Source organism: Hemicordylus capensis, chromosome 2 (assembly GCF_027244095.1).
Source record: "Hemicordylus capensis ecotype Gifberg chromosome 2, rHemCap1.1.pri, whole genome shotgun sequence".
Lineage (NCBI taxonomy): Eukaryota > Metazoa > Chordata > Lepidosauria > Squamata > Cordylidae > Hemicordylus > Hemicordylus capensis.
This window is the reverse complement of record NC_069658.1, coordinates 132,054,545-132,071,331: the sequence shown is the minus strand read 5'-3', so window position 1 is coordinate 132,071,331 and position 16,787 is coordinate 132,054,545. Positions and strand designations below refer to the sequence as shown.

Here is a 16,787-nt window from a genome sequence, read left to right as displayed (position 1 = left end):
ACTCTCACCGCAGCAAAGTTGCACACCCCACTGCCATGGCACACCTGCGGTTACCTCCATTCTGCCCCTCCACATGTACCGGGTTCGGGTCCGGCAATTACCACCACTTCTCTAGTCAGCGACACTGTCTGCCCATGGAGGCCTTCTACATCGCTACCACCAGTGAGACAGGTGACGCAAATTTTCGCTCAACAGCTTCCGATCCACATACCCACCTATTCATCCGCAGCGACTCAGACCACTTCACTGTCTGTGGTACACCAGTTCGCCCAAACCAAGCCACCATTGATGCGGTCGGTATCGACACAGACTGCATCCCTCGATACTGCCCCAGTTACAACTGTGGAGACACAAACTGTAGTACCACCATCTCCTGTAAGTTTGTCGGAACATGATGTTCTGATTTTGAATCGGATCCAGACGGTGAGGACACTCCCATAGAGCCCCCCACAGATGTGGCACCCACTGTATACATCTCCCCCAACAAGGAGCTCAAAGCTTACCATAAACATGTCCGAACCATGGCGGAGGGCCTTGACCTCCGCTCTGATTTAGCGACCATCGACGATCCCGTCTACAATTTCATGCTTCGGTCTCAGTCTACTGCTCCTGTAGCCCTCCCTGTCCCCAGAGGAATTCAACGTGAAGTTCCAAAAGACTTTAGAGGCCACCGGTGACCACACCAGGCGCCATCTTGCGGAAAGTGAATTGCGTGCAAGGGCGGCTGCCATCACTCTTTGCAGGCACACCTGGCCGTGTTCTACATCTTTGCAACTTGACATGAGAGATAAGATTGAAGGCCTGCCCTTCGATGGTTCAGGGCTGTTCAGTGAGTCAACCGATTCTACGATGGAACAGCTCAAGAAGTCTAAGTTTACAGCAAAGACTTTTACGACGCAGCCCTCATCGTCCACGTATTCGTCCAGATAATGTCAGACCTTCAGGCACGGCCCCTCATTCCGTACCCAGGAAAGGAAAGATTATAGGAAGTCCTACCAGCCCTTCCACAGGCGGACTTACCAAAACAAATTTAAATCCAACCAGTCCCAACGTCCCAAGACTTCGGAGAACCAGAAGCGTCTTTGAAGACTCAGTCCGCCCACCGTCACCTCTCCTCTACCCGTTCCTGCCAGTGGGGGTCCCCTTACATCAATTGCAGCTGACCATCAAGCTGTCTCGCCATGCCCCCACATGGCACCACATAACATCAGACTGCTGAGTCTTGAAGATCATATCTTCGGGGTATGTTATTGAATTCAAGATGGTACCATGTTTCACGGGAATGAGGTTCACCCCTTCATCACCAACCCTCCTAGAAGATGTGAAGAAGCTCTTGGAGAAGGGGGCGATAGCCTCGGTGCAGTGGGCGGACAGACGGGACGGCTTCTATTCCCGCTATTTTCAAATTACAAAGCGGGATGGGGGCATCTGCCCCATCATGGACCTTCGCCAACTGAACAAATTCATTCGCGTCAAAAAGTTCAGGATGAAGGCGTTGCAACAAATACTTCCTCTCTTTCAAGGGGAGCGTTGGTTGGCAATGCTGGATCTCAAGGACACGTATTTTCATGTCAATATATCTCCACACCATCAAAAGTTTTTACGTTTCATGGTCGGCCACCAAGTGTTTCAATACAATGTATTGCCCTTCGGCCTGTCCACCGCACCAAGGGTCTTCACAAAATGTATGGCCGCAGTGATTGCTTACCTCAGGACTCAAGGGGTCACGATTTATTCCTATTTGGATGATTGGCTGTTAACATCAAAGGACAAAAGCACGTTACTTTCTCGATCCACTTTGTACTGTTGGTCCTCCACAACCTGGGCATCCAGGTGAATTGGAAAAAGTCCCACCTCGAACCGATGCAGATCGCATCCTACATAGGTGCAGTACTGAACACCGTAAACCAAAGGGCATACTTACTGGAAGAAAGATACCTGTGTATACGTGATCTAGTGACTTCCTTCCAGCAACAGCCAATACAGCCAGCACAATCGATCCAACGCCTGTTGGGCCTCATGGCCTCATGCAATTCTGTGATCCACTACGCCCGCCTGAAAATGCACAAATTGCAACTATGGTTTCTCTCAGTCTTCCATCCGGAGAGAGACTGCCAGAGGAAATGACTGCACATACTGTCGCAAGTCCTACGGTCTCTCTCTTGGTGGGCAACCAGCAGGAACCTCTTGGAAGGGGTTCCCTTCCATCCTCTGGTACCAACGATATGGCTGACAACGGATGCCTCCCTGCTAGGTTGGGGGGGGGGCGCATTGCGAGGGCCACCGGACCCAAGGGAGATGGACCTTAAGCCAAACGCACCTCCATATAAACTTTTTGGAGTTGCTAGCAGTGTTTCATGCTTTGCGAGCCTTCTTACCAATTGTGGAAGGTGCGCATGTTCAGATCCAACTGGACAACACAACAGCACTGGCGTATATAAACCGCCAGGGTGGGACAGTATCCCGGAGCTTGTGTGCACTGTGTGTTCAGTTGTGGCACTGGTGCATCCGACACCGGATCTACCCAATGGCAGTTCATATCAAGGGTCAGGACAACATCTTAGCGGACGACCTGAGTCGCGTCTTTCCCCTGGAGGACCACCACGAATGGGAACTCAGCTCCAGATATCTCGACCCTCTTTTTCTTTGGTGGCTGCAGCCAACAATAGATCTCCTAGCAACCTAAAAAAATGCAAAATGCGCCCACTTCTGCTCCAGGGCAGGTCACGACCCCAAGTTGTTAGGGGATGCTTTCCAGCTGGCCTGGACGAGGGAGACGCCATACATGTTCCCCCCGCAACCGATCGTAGCGAGAGTCGTGGCTCACCTCCTGTTGCATCCAGTAGCCTGCATTCTGGTGACACCGTGGTGGCCAAGACAGTCTTGGTTTCCACAGGTACGCAGACTGTCTGTGAACCAATTTCTGCTGAAACCGGACATTCTCTCCAGGGACGAGGGCTATGTCCTTCACCCGGATGTGCAGACACTCCGTCTGACAGCCTGGCGAATAGGCTTCTGAACGACACCCTATTGAACCAAAGGAAAGCCTCTACTAGAAGAAATTACTCCAAAAAATGGACACGCTTCAAACATTATGCAAAATCCCGAGGCTTTCTACCTGGGCGGGCTTCAGTCAGACAAGTGCTTCTCTATCTATCCACCCTGAAGTCTCAAGGCTTAGCTAATGTTTCTCTGAGAGTTCATCTAGCAGCCCTTTCATCCAGACACCCAGGCTGTGATGGCAGGACACTTTTCTCACATCCACTGAGTAAGGCCTTCTTAAAGGGCCTCTCCAACGCCTACCCTCCTGTGAAAGCACCAGTGGAACCATGGAGCTTGTCCTTGGTACTCTCGTCACTTACGCAGAAGCCCTTTGAGCCCATGGCCACGGCCCCCTTGAAGTTGGTTTCCCTGAAAACAGCGTTCCTCATCGCGATCACAATGGCACGTTGAGTCAGCGAGCTCACAGCTTTGAGGGTTGATTCCCCATTTACAACCTTTCATGAGGATAAGGTCCGCATGCGTCTAGACCTCTCTTTTCTACTGAAAGTTGTTTCTGACTTTCACCTAAATCAGGACATAATTTTACCTACCTTTTTCCGGAATCCACAGTTGGCTCTGGAATGATCCATGCACTCGTTGGATGTGCACAGGGCCCTCTTGTTCTACATGGCCAGGACAAAAGACTTTCGCTCCACCTCGCGCCTCTTTGTCTCTTATAAAGGGCCTACCAAGGGTTCGTGCATATTGAGGCAGCTCCTATCCAGGTGGCTGGTTGACCTGATCTTGCTCACCTACAAGCTGCAACGCAAAATGCCACCGGAAGCCATCAAAGCCCACTCTACTCGGGCCAGTGCAGCAGCACACCTGTCGGGAGTTAGTTTCCTGGATATCTGCAAAGCAGCTACCTGGTCTTCCAATCTCCCCTTCGTCAAGCACTATGCCATAGACGTGCGCTCTGCTGCAGAGGCTAGCTTCGGGAGACGCATCCTTAAAAGGGTGTTGCAATAGCACTACTGCACCCTCCTCCATAGGGAGCTGGCTAAACACCCACTCTTATGGCTGTTGACGGATCTTGATCCAGATAAACAGGTTGCTCACCTGTAACTGATGATCTGGTAAAGATCCATCGACATCCATAAGAACCTCCCGACCTTCCCCTCTGCAGTAGTGTTGCTTGGCTATGGGCATACTGGTCAGCTGCTGCTGCTGCTGCTGCTTTTCATCAATCTGCTCATCAAGCCTGAATTCACCTGGCTACACGACGGTCGTCCTCCATGGTGGTCGTCCAAGAACTGAGGGACATCGCATCCAGCCCGCTTTTAAATAGCATGCTCTCTGTGTGGGCGGGGCTTGGACGCCTCGGCAAGCTGAGGCATGGCTACCGCGGGTTTTCCTGCACAGGCGCAGAACCCACTCTTATGGATGTCAACGGATCTCTACCAGATCATCAGTTACAGGTGAGCAACCTGTTGTTACTGCCTGCCACAAACAGGAAGCCAATGGCTGTGGCAAACCATTGTTATTCATTTCAACAAGAACCATCAGAATTGTTGAGAATACCAAATGCAGATGCTCCCATAGTACAACTAGTCTCTGGATCATTGGTCCCTAGGGATGGAGAGGTCTCTCTAAAGGACCCCGCAGATAAAAAGGCAGAATTTGTATTTAAAAGGGTACATGATAATGCTTCATTAACCACATGTGCAGCAGCTGTGGCTTCCATGGTAGCCAGGGCATCACTCTCTTGTGTGGATGACTTGCTTAATGAACCACCTTCTGACCCTGTTAAAATGAGACAGCAATAAGTAAAGATACAGAAGGCACAGGCATTTGTGGCTGATGCAACTTTGGATTCAATTAGGTTCTCTTCAAGGGCTTCAGTAGCATCCGTTGTAGGAAGAAGACACCTATGGTTGAAGAGTTGGCAAGTAGATGCTACGTCAAAAAACAACTTGATGGCAGTATCCTATGACAGCACCAAGTTGTTTGGAGAGGCTGCTTTGAAAGATGTCCTGGTGGAATCAAAAGACAAGAGAAAGACCATGCCATTGGTGCCACATAAGCCCGAAAGACCAGCCTTTAAGAGATTGTTCTAGCAGTTTCAGCTTTTTCTAGGATTCCGGTCCTTCAGGGGCCAGGAAAGAGTCTTCAGAACCCAGTGAGGTTCCTGGAACTGCCAACGTAATACCAACATAAACGCTGGGAACTACAATCAGCCATTCACACAATACAAACAGCTCAAACCTCAACAATGACTCAACGACAATCAGACTGGGCAGCCACCTGTCAGACTATTTTCACACATGGGAATCCTCCACCGTGGACAGATGGATCCTGAATGTTATCCAGCTGGGGTACAAGATAGAACTGGACACCCTCCTCTCCACAGGTTCCTTCCAACCCCCCGATCTTGCTCTTTTATCAAACACTCAGAGCTCCTAAAGGCAATTCGGCAGCTGGAAGACATTGGAGCAGTGGAACCAGTTCCCTCCTGTCAGGAGGGAAGGGGCATCTATTCTATCTTGTTCACCGTCCCAAAAAAGAACGGATCAAGGAGAGCTGTGTTAGATCTAAAATACTGAACAACTGGGTCAAACACGAACGCTTCAGGATGGAGACGTTGAGATGGATGGCAGAGGCTCTTCACCATCTGGACTTTCTGGCATCGATAGATCTCAAGGAGACCATCTGCATATACCCATTCATCAGGGCAGTCGGCACCTCCTCAGGTTCAAGTATGTGGGACAACATTACCAATATGTAGCTCTCCCATTCAGGCTTTCATCAGCTTCCCGTGTGTTCACAAAGGTGCTGGCACCACTCATGGCCCATCTACGTCTGCAGGAAGTCCAGATATCTGTATAACTGGACGATCTTCTTCTCCAGTCACACTCAAGGCTAACAGTGGAGTGCGACCTAGTAACAACTCTGTCAACTCTGGAGAAACATGGCTTCCTGGTCAATCAGGAAGAAGGTCAACTAACACCAGCTTACAGGCTTCATCACGTGGGGGTGATAATAGATACGGAAAAGGACTGTTTATTCTTACCTCAAGACCAATACTTGACCATCAATCACATCAGAAATAAATCAGGCTCTTGCAATGCCAGCAGTGTTACTCACCATGCTGGCAAGAATCTTGAGACTAATGCTCACAACATTGGAGGCTGTCTCATGGGCATGATTCCATCTAAGAGGTCTACAATGGTTTCTGCTACAGTACCAGTTGGCCATTGCCCAGAAGAAACACTTGTGGCTGCATCTTCCAACACAGCTTCGCAAATTTCTCGGTTGGTGGCTGGTCCCAAGAAATCTTTTGCAAGGGAAACAATTTCTAGGAACTCACACCCCCCCCAACTGATAATAACCACAGACACCAGCTACAAGGGCTGGGGTGCACATTGCCTGCATCTATCAGCATAGTCTCCACAGGAGAGAGAACACAATATAAACTGGTTAGAATTGCGAGCTATTCGTCTAGCTTTGGGAGCCTTCCAACAGATGCTGCAGGGTCAACATGCCCCAGTAAGAACAGACAACATGACAGCAAAAGTCCATGTAAGGATTTGCAAGGGGGAACATGGTCCAGGTCCTTCTACCAGGAAGCAGTCCTACTGATCAGCTGGGCAGAAGCACATCTCGGCTCCCTGACAGCTCATCATGTAAAGGGGGACCAAAATCAGTTGGCCGAGTGGCTGAGCCGGGAGGAACTGACGCCAGGAGAATGGTTGTTAAACACATGGATTTTTCCGACAGATCACAAAGCAGATGGGGACACCCATCATGGACTTATTTGCAACCCCAGAAAATGCAAAGTTGCCAAGGTTCAAGGCAAGGTTTCCCTGAAGGGAAGCGGAGAACATGGATGCACTGTCGACTCCATGGCTGGACAGCCTCTTGTATGTGTTCCCACGAATGCCCTTGCTAGTGAGAGTCTTGAGGAGGATAAGTCTGCTGGGTGTAAGGGTTATTCTAGTGGCCCCCTTTGGCCCAGAAGACCATGGTTCGCAGAACTTCTACATCTAGCATCCAAGGAACCATGGTTTCTACCAGTGTCCCAGGATTTACTAATGCAAGGTCTGGTGCAGCAGCCTAGATCATGGCTTGCTGCTTGGAAACTGAGCAGCGAGTTTTGAACCAACAGGGCTACTCTGAGAAGGTAAGTCAAACGATGCTGGCTTCACGTAGATTATCAATGAACCAAATATATCAATGCACATGGAGGGCATTTTTGCGGTGGATGGCATACCAATCAATACCTAAGGGCTGTGCAGCTCTCCAACATCTGTTGTAGTTTCTGCAGGATGGTCTGGAACAAGGCCTGAAATATTTGTAGCAACAAGCAGCATCATTAGCAGGCCTCATCTCGGACATCTCAAAAAAGCCATCATGCACACCCTCACCTGAAAAAGTTCCTGAGGGGGGCCACCTTACTGTCTCTGCCAACCGTTCATAGATTTCCTACATGGGATTTACACACTGTATTCAAGCCTTGCAGTTTTCTCCTTTTGAGCCCTTAGCTCACATTCTCATAATAATTTTGTCATTTAAGAGGGCCTTTTAAATTGCCATTATGTATGCTAGATGCGTTTTGGAGTTGCAGACACTGTCGATCCACAAGACATTCTGTTTATTCCAAAAGGAGTCTGTTCGTCTCATTCCAGATCCATTTGTGCGAACCAAGGTAGCATCGTCCTAGCAACGGCTAGGCTATGGACAGGCACTGGTTTGAGAAATCATATACCTCTGGTTCTGAAGTAGCTGTGCTGATGGCCAGTTAGTTTCTGGGCTCAGTTCAAAGTGTTGCATTTGATCTTTAAGGCCAAAATGATCCAGGCTATAAATATCTGAAGGAAACCTCTTTCCAGGAACTACTGAAACAACTACTCTTTCCAGGAACTACTTGAAGAACTACTGTTGGTTCCCATGCTATCTGAAGTTGAAGCCTGTTCGGAAGTTTCAGCTGGTCCAGAATGCTGCTGCAAGGATGCTTATGGGTGCAAGTCATTTCATGAGTATCACACCCATCCTGTGGCAGCTTCATTGGTTACCAGTCTGCTTCCGGGCTAGATTCAAGGTGCTGGTCTTGACCTTTAAAGCTCTACATGGCTTGGGGCCGGAGTACCTGTCAGACCGCATTCGCCCATATGAATCTGCCAGGGCCCTCAGTTCATCATCTCAGACCCTGCTCATGGCCCCACCACTAACAGATTCAGTTGGTGGGGACTAGAAACAGGGCCTTTTCGGTTGTGGCCCCTCAGCTTTGGAACGCCCTCCCTGAAGAGCTTCGCCATGTTCCCTCAGTGTTTTTTTAAAAACAACTAAAAACATAGCTTTTAAGGAAGCTTTTTAATGCTCCATTTTTTGTTATATCTTGAATGTTTTTTAGTTTTTATAACTGTTTTTAGGTTTTAAAATATATTTTTTTAATTTGAACTTTATACTAGTGGTTTTTAACTTGACTTGTTTACTCAGTTTGGTTAATTTTATTACTTTTATTGTATATTGTATCTATTTTATTGTTGTGAGCCGCCTCAAGCAGTAGTGTACTGGAGGGGTGGGGTGTAAATATTTTAAATAAATATAAAATAAATAAGTTTGGTAAGCAGTAGAGATGTGTGAGCTGGCTCAGTTCGAGTGGTCTGAGTTTGGACCGACCCCAGCTTTACTCTAGGGAATTCCCATTTACTTGTATATGTACTTGTATATTTATGGCCAAGCAATCCTTGCCAGATTCCCGTTTACAAGTTTATTTTCCGTGCTGGCCTGTGAGCCAGTTCGGCCCAGTTCGGCTGAGCCCAGACTGGGCTGGGTCGGTTTGAATCCGGTCCGAATTCGAACCGAACTGGTCTCACAGCTGGCTTGCACATGCCTAATAGGCAGTTCCCAGAGCTAGGGCCTTCTCTGCGACTCCTTTCCTGTGGGAATTTCTCCCAAAAGAGTTTAGAGAAGGAAGTTAAGACATTCTCTCTTAGTAAGAATTTTGATATTAAAAATGTTGCTAGAATTGACTGTATGCTGTATCACTCCCAGTTTTACAATGATAGCTTTTAGCTTGTTGCTGGTTTTAAATTGTATTTTAACCAGTAATTTTATGAAGGATTTTCATTGTTAACAAAACGGTAGAGAGCCCATTTTTTAACATGAAAAACAGGGCTAAAGTGTATGAAATAAATGTTCTTCTCTCCCTTCTTTCCATGTAGAGTCCAAACAGTGGGAAAGCCTGAGCACAGAAAGCCGAGAACACCTCATTGGCTCTTTAACTGCCCTGACGCTGGACAGCAGGCCTGAGCTCCAAGTGAAAGCATCTTTGTTAAAGAAAATCCTAGAAAATCTCGATTGAATTTGAAACCAACTAAGTGCCATGTGAAACAAAGCAAGCAGAAACAAAAGTGCACCATGTGCTCTGAATGCAAAGAGAGAAAATGAAGATGACTTTGTAGCATGCATCATTCCTTGGCTAAAATAAAGAACACCTTGAATTCTGTTCCCCATTATTATTATTATTATTTTATTTTTTTTAACCATTTCAAGCAGTTTGGTTAGTAAACAAGCCTTGAAAGTATTACGAAAACAAGCTGCACAATGAACTTTTGGGGAATTGTTCTGTTCTGTATGAGTAAAGAGGGGAAGAAGCATCCTATTTGTGAATTTAGACCAGGCAAAATTCTAGAAAACTTAACCAAGGTGATAATGGGAGCACTGGAGAAGAAAGTCCTTATTAAAGCTTTTCATATTGAGTAATTACTACTGAACTTTTCATATTGAGTAATTACTACTTGGTGTTGTATTGGTAGCCCTCTGGATCCCATTAGGACAAAAGGAAGTAAAAATATCATGAAGAGGTCAATCTTTCTTTTGGTTTAGTCTGACCTCCCTTTATGAAATCCTTTTGGTGTGCGTTGGTTGTTCTGGGCCGCATACTGTCACTTTGTCTGATGTAAAAGTAGAGTTAAATATGAGATTTGGGGAAGTCCATGCCTTCCCACATTTAAAGGTGTGGAAGTTCCCAGATAAGCACTTTAATTAACTGCCTGAAGCAAGAGTATATACAGTATATGAGGACTGATTTTAAAAATACAGAGATAAATGGAATACTGCTCTTCCCCAAAGTGTTTTGCTTGACACTCGGTAGTTGCAAAGCCCTTGTCTAAAATACATTTTGGAGTGTTATACATTTCCCAAGAAAGATTTCATAGTAGACCCTTCAGGTTTATATTTTGCTTTGCTTTGGAAAGCTGTAACACTTTAAGGAGTTAAGGCTATTAACTCCATAATCTTATCAACCACAGCATCTTCTGTTTTCTAGGAAGTACTTTTTGATCTGCACCATAAAACTTGACATTACATTAACTGATATTGAGTAACAGTGAGATTGTATTAAATAGCCACATTACTTTCCCCCCTTCTTTGTGGAAGCAAAATCATACAAAAATAAAATTTGCTCCTATTTTAGACTTCTTAGATGGTGAAATTGTCTGGACTGAAAACTTAAACTTCACAACTATGAACTTCAGCAAGACCTGTAAGGTTTGTTGTCCTATGTGGAAGGAATTTCTGTGTGGAAATCAGTATGTTACCCACTCATAGGCAGTTCTGTATGATGTTCTGGCATATAAAGTCCTGTTTGTAGGATTTCACACAGGAAGATTTTACATGTAGGCAGCATGTTAATTCCTACATGGAAGTGCCTTCTGTGTTGGGATAATGCAATGTTTAAAGCAGCCTTCCAGAGCAAGCAATACTAGGGGTTCTTAACATGGGGATCTGTTAAGATCTGCCAGACCCCACATCAAGAACCACTGCTTTTGACCAATTCACACAGTTGTAAATCTCTGTGGGATCATGCATTAGTCAACCGTAGGCTCATAGTCCAGCTGCTTCAACTAGCCCATGCTTCTTCAACTGCACAAATCCTGGCAGCTGCATGAAAGATTTTCATGTGGAAATGGGTTATACAATTGATGCAGCCCTGCACACTTGTATTGTGTTAGGGCACCAGTTGTTTGAGTACTTAGGGTAATCTATTCGGCATACATCTTTCCTTTAGGAAGTTTTAGTGTTTGAAAGGAAGATTTTAAGGCTGCTTCATACGATCATCTTCCAGAAATCCTGAAGTTGTGGTGAGACATCTGAGCTGTGCATCAGCCTATGTATACCCAGTCTCTTCAAAAGTGATATGACAGGAACTGGGTATATATGCATAATGTACATGCCTATATTCTAAGTCATTTTACCTCAAACTTGGTGGGGAAAAGTATGTGCATTCCTGCTGTTCTGCCACATTTATGTCATGTGTTACAAACTGGCCCTTGGAACTCATCTGAAAAATTGTGCCTGGTGTGCGCGTGTGTGTTTTAAAAACCTCTGTCTAACTTGCACCCATTGCTAAGGAATTGTGAGGTGCTGTAAGCTGGTCTAAAAGAGATTTTAATGTATTTCAGAAAGCTGCTTGTTTATGTTTAATTTGAATTTGCCAAGCACATCTGTAAAACTGAATGCTTGTAGGCATAAGACCTTCATAACTTTTACCAAATAGTTTTTCTTGCAAGAGCTTTTTTTTTTTAATTAGGCAAGAATTTCAAGTGTTCCTTTTTTTTCTTTTTTGCAACAGTTATTTTGAGTGTTTTATAGAACCCGTTGATGACCGTGTACTTAAGTCTCTGATATGACCATTCAGCATGGGCTTCAGTATTTTGAGATGGTAGTTGAAGCTCAAATTTGGAGCAGCTGCTGTAGTAGATACTTCCAAATGGAAATCTATATTAACTGTACTGAAGACTTAATTCCAGGGCAAGAATAACAACTCCTCCCTGGAATGTGCAAGTTTGATGAATAGCTTCTCTGAATAACTTTTTTCTTCCAAATTTGGATTCTGAATTTATCAAACGTGCCTCTTTGAGAAACCTACCTGCAAAAAGTTGACTTAGAGGTCAAGCACCCATCTCTCTTTGAAATTTGTTGACTTAGGAAAAAAGTGGCCTTTGGAGAGTTATGTTTTCCTCTGAAAACAATTGCACTATAAACACTGTTGCCCAAATATGGGCGCTTGTGCTGCTGTTTAATGCTGCTTTGTATACCTGGATTGAAGTGTGTAAATTTGACACTCTAGCACCCCGCTGAATTTACAAACTGTTTTATGTTGAAAGATTTCTAATGTTGCAAAAAAGGTCTCCATCAAATTCACTACATTGAATTTCTGTATCTGAATGTCAAATATGTAAATGGATTGACAAAGAAACCTTCCCACTCAAAAGGATAATGTTTAAATAAAGGAGCATGACCTCTTCTTGGATATAATTAGTAATTTTATCAAGTTCTACTTTCTATTATGTTCTCTCAGTTTCTAGTGTTAAAACAACTGGTATTACTTGTGTATGGAAGTTCACAAAATTGTGGCAATGTGAGATTTCTCCATGGGGGCCACAGGTGTGCCCTTCTGAAGATCCTGTGTTTACAGATGGGGCATAAAAGCACACTTTGTGCAACTCCATGTTGTCTTTTGGTCTGAAGAGGCAGAGCAGTTTGTGGCAATTCAATGACTTCATGTCCTTTTTTCAGGAGAGAGATAGGAGCGTTGGTTTTCACTTACCGTGAAGGCTTCTTCTGGTTCTTGGTGCCAGGGACATCTCATGGGTTATCCTTCCCCACCAGCTCCGAACAGGACAGATACTCTGAATAGAAAAACAGATATGGACCGCCCACTCGGGGCTGCTGAGGATAACCCCGCCCCAGTTCTTTGTCCGAAACTGAGCCATGAACAAACAGTAGAAATGCACAGAGAAAAACACATCAACAGAGTATACAATCGACCAGATATCGGATGTTAGCAAGGAGAGAAAAGGGATACACAAGTCAGTGAGACATCCTATCCCCAACATCCGACAGGAACAGGCAGGACGCCTCCTCTGGGTAGGTCGAGATGTCCCTGGCACCAAGAACCAGAAGAAGCCTTCACGGTAAGTGAAAAACAACGCTCCTTTCTCGGTTCTTGCTGCCAGGGACATCTCATGGGACATACCAGAGCTTGGCCACTTTGGGCGGGGGCGAACCTGCCTATTCCTGTGGGAGGACCCGTTGAAGAACCCTCCTACCAAAAGCCGCCTGGACAGTGGCGTGTGTCTCCATCTTATAGTGCCTAGTAAACGTCGATGGAGCCGACCATGTCACCGCCCTGCATATTATGTCTTGAACATGTGCGTGAGCAGAAAAAGCCGCTGAAGCCGCCGCTGCCCTGGTGGAGTGTGCTGTGATGCCAGCAGGGGGAGCCTTATGCTGGGTGTTGTAGGCCAGCACGATGCATTCTTTTATCCAGCGGGCAATTGAGACCGAGGAGGCGGCAGGCCCCTGTGAACGGGCACTGTAAGAGGCAAACATGGTGTTAGTTGTGCGCATAGAAGCAGTCCTCTTGATGTACACCTTGAGGCATCTACGAACATCCAGCTTGTGCCAGAGTCTTTCCTTCTCATGAACAGGATGAGGACAGAACGATGGCAGATATATATCCTGTGACTGATGGAAGACCGATGAGACCTTTGGATGCACGAAGGGATCCGGAATAAGCCTCACCACTTCTTTCTGAAAGATGCAAAAATATTTATCTATTGACAGGGCGCTTAACTCCGAGACTCGACGCGCCGAGGTTATTGCCACCAGGAAAGCCATCTTATGCGACAGTATCTTCAGCGGAATAGATGCGATTGGCTCGAAAGGCGGGTGTTGAAGGGCCGAGAGGACCACTTGTAGGTCCTAGGAGGGAAACCTGTGGACCACCGGTGGAGACAGCAAGGTGGCCCCTCTCAGGAAACGCCTCAAGTGAGGATGCGCTGCGAGAGAGGCTTGAGAACGCCAGGAGATGAGGCCTAATAGGGATGTTGCTTGGCATTTTAACGTATTAGGCTTGAGGCCCTTCTCCAAACCGTCCTGAAGGAACTGCAATAAGTGTTTAGTGGTGGCAGTCCCACGTGGCACTGAGTGATGGGAGCACCAACGCAGGAAAGCCCGTCAGGTCGTCTGGTAGATGCGGTTAGTGGCTGGCCTACGCAAGGCTAGGATAGTTGTCAAGACCGCCTGAGAGTACCCAAATTGACTTAGCAACCCCCGTTCAGTTTCCAGGCGGTCAGCCTTAACCAACTGGGATCTGGGTGATGGACCGGTCCCTGGGAGAGTAGATCTTCTCTTACAGGCAGCTCCCAGGGGGGTTCCACGGCGAGGTGCACCAAGTCCGGAAACCACGGCCTTCTGGGCCAGAACGGCGCCACAAGGATCACTTGGGCCCTCAAGAGGCGAATCCTCCTGATCACCCTGGTCAGAAGGGGGGTTGGAGGATATGCAAACAGGAGACCTCTGGGCCACGGACACAACAGGGCATCTACTGCTGTTGCCCCCTTGGAGGGGAACCTGGACATGAAGCGATCTACTTGAGCGTTTGTTGGGGTTGCGAACAAGTCCATGCTTGGGGTGCCCATGCACTCCGCGATCAGCTGGAAGATCTTCGGGTTGAGGCTCCACTCCCCGGGGTCGATGTCCTCCCTGCTGAGCCAATCTATCTGGTTCATCTCGCCTTTGACGTGGTGTGCTAAGAGAGACTGTATGTTCGCCTCTGCCCATGAGTGCAGTTGCATCGCTTCCTGATGTAGGGAGTGGGAGTGTGTGCCCCCCTGGCAGTTCACATGGGCCTTCGCTGACGTGTTGTCCGTCCTTACGAGGACGTGTCGACGTTGAATTGCCGGGAGGAAGGCCATGAGGGCCAGTCGAATGGCTCTCAATTATCTCCAGTTTATGCTGTGCAGCTTTTCGGTTGCGTCCCAGCGACCCTGTGCAGAGAGATGGAGGCAGCGGGCCCCCCAGCCCCTGTCGCTGGTGTCTGTGGTGACTAACACCCATGGGGGGGGGTCTAGAAACTCTCCCTCGGAACAAGTTGGTCGGGCTCAACCACCAGAGCAGCGACTCCCGGAGCTGGGCTGGAACGTGTAGCCACAACTTCCTCTTCCTCGCAATAGAGTGCTGATGAGGGAGCAGGAACCACTGCAGAGGACACAGGTGGAATCTCGCCCACGGTACCACTTCTATTGTTGCCACCATCAGGCCCAGCAGTCTGGATAGGGACATCAGTAGACTCTTGGGGGAGGCCAGCACTGACCTCACTTCGTTCGTGATGGCGTCGAACCTGTCCCATGGAAGGAAAAGGCGATCCTCCACTGTGTTTATTACCACCCCTAGGTGGCGAAGGTGGTGACTTGGTTGCAGTTGGCTTTTGTGACGATTGATGAGAAAGCCGTGCCTTTCCAGTTCTGCTATAGTGAGGGCCAGATCCCGATGAGCTTCCTGCTGGTTTCCTGATTTCAAGAGCAAGTCATCTAGGTACGCAAAAAGACGCACTCCCCGGAGCCGAAGGTGGGCCACCAAGGGGGCCAGGACCTTGGTAAACACCCTGGGGGTGGCCGACAGCCCGAATGGCAAGGCGGTGTATTGATAGTGGCGCCCCGCATACTTGAATCGAAGTAGGTGCCTGCTTTCGGGATGAATAGGTACATGCAGGTAGGCCTCCTTCAGATTGATGGACGACATGAAGTCCATATGCAGGAGAGCCTCTGAAATCAACCGCAGGGTTTCCATGCGGAAGCGCTGCCTCCTTACGAACCTGTTCAAAAACTTTAAGTCCAGAACCGCCCTCTTGGTGCCGTCCTTTTTGGGGACGGTGAATAAAATAGAATAAATGCCCCCCCTCCTGTTGGGGGAGGGACCGGCTCCACCGCCCCGATCTCCATTAGGTGTCTGATAGCCTGTGCCATCTCTGCATGTTTCAGGGGACACCGAGATCAGGGAGTGGGGATGAATCGGAGGGGGGGGAGGGGCGTCCAATTCTATTCTGTAGCTGCTCTGTATCACAGACAGGACCCAGGCATCTACCACAGAAGACTCCCAGGCGGGGAAGAACTCTGTGAGTCGCCCCCCCCAACAGGACCACTTTGCAGTCATTGTTGGGATTTTTGTTTTGTTTGGGCAGACTGCTACTTAAATCCGCCAGCCCCCCTGTAGGGGAAGCGCTGATGACTCCACGACCCCCTCTGTTGTCTAGCGTCCCTGTACCGGCCTCTGAAAGGCCGGAAACCCTGAAAGGGCTGGAACTGTTGGAAAGCCCTTTTAAAGGGTTGCTTCTCTGGTTTGCGTGAAACTGTGGGCATAGTCTTGCGTTTATCGCTCGACTCAACCAGGACATCCTTAAGGGCCTCCTCCCCAAACAGCTTGGTGGCATCATATGGTACAGCCGTGAGATTACTCCTAGAAGTGTTGTCCACTGCCCAATTTTTTAACCAGAGGTGTCGCCTCCCCACTACCGCTGCTGCTACCCGTAAGGAGTATCTGATAGAATCGAGAGTGGCGTCGGCTATAAACGCCTGCGCCTTTTGAATTTTAACTAATTGTTGTCTAAGCCTAGTGGGGTCAGATGGCGGATCATTTAACAGGGTATTGAGCCAGAGTAAGGAGGCTCTCGCTGCCATGGAGGCTGCGGCTGCTGCCCTGGTTGCGTGAGTGGAATTGTCATGCGTGCGTTTGAAGACGGACTCTGCCTTCTTATCCGCTGGATCCTTAAGGGTTACTTCGCCATCCCTCGGGACCAAGGAGTTCAAAACCAGCTGCACGATCGGAGCATCCTTGCTAGGTGTTTTTAGAAAATCAGTAACCTCTTTCTGAAATGAATAAAAACGATTAGATACTACCAAAGGCTTTCTATTCGCTGCTGGTAGCTGCCATTCCTGCTTCACCACATCGGTAAAAAG

At 47.7% G+C, this 16,787-nt stretch overlaps 1 protein-coding gene across 2 annotated transcripts in view; it reads left to right on the top strand.

Annotated features, from left to right (window-relative positions):
* ECPAS (Ecm29 proteasome adaptor and scaffold) overlaps positions 1-12,292 on the top strand; it is a 139,680-nt gene extending 127,388 nt beyond the window's left edge. For both annotated transcript variants that reach the window (XM_053296388.1, XM_053296389.1), the window contains exon 50: positions 9,207-12,292. In XM_053296388.1, the coding sequence (XP_053152363.1) occupies positions 9,207-9,346 (140 nt within the window). In that variant the 3' untranslated portion in view covers positions 9,347-12,292. The remainder of the gene's footprint in view (positions 1-9,206) is intronic.
* Positions 12,293-16,787: the final 4,495 nt, after the last annotated feature.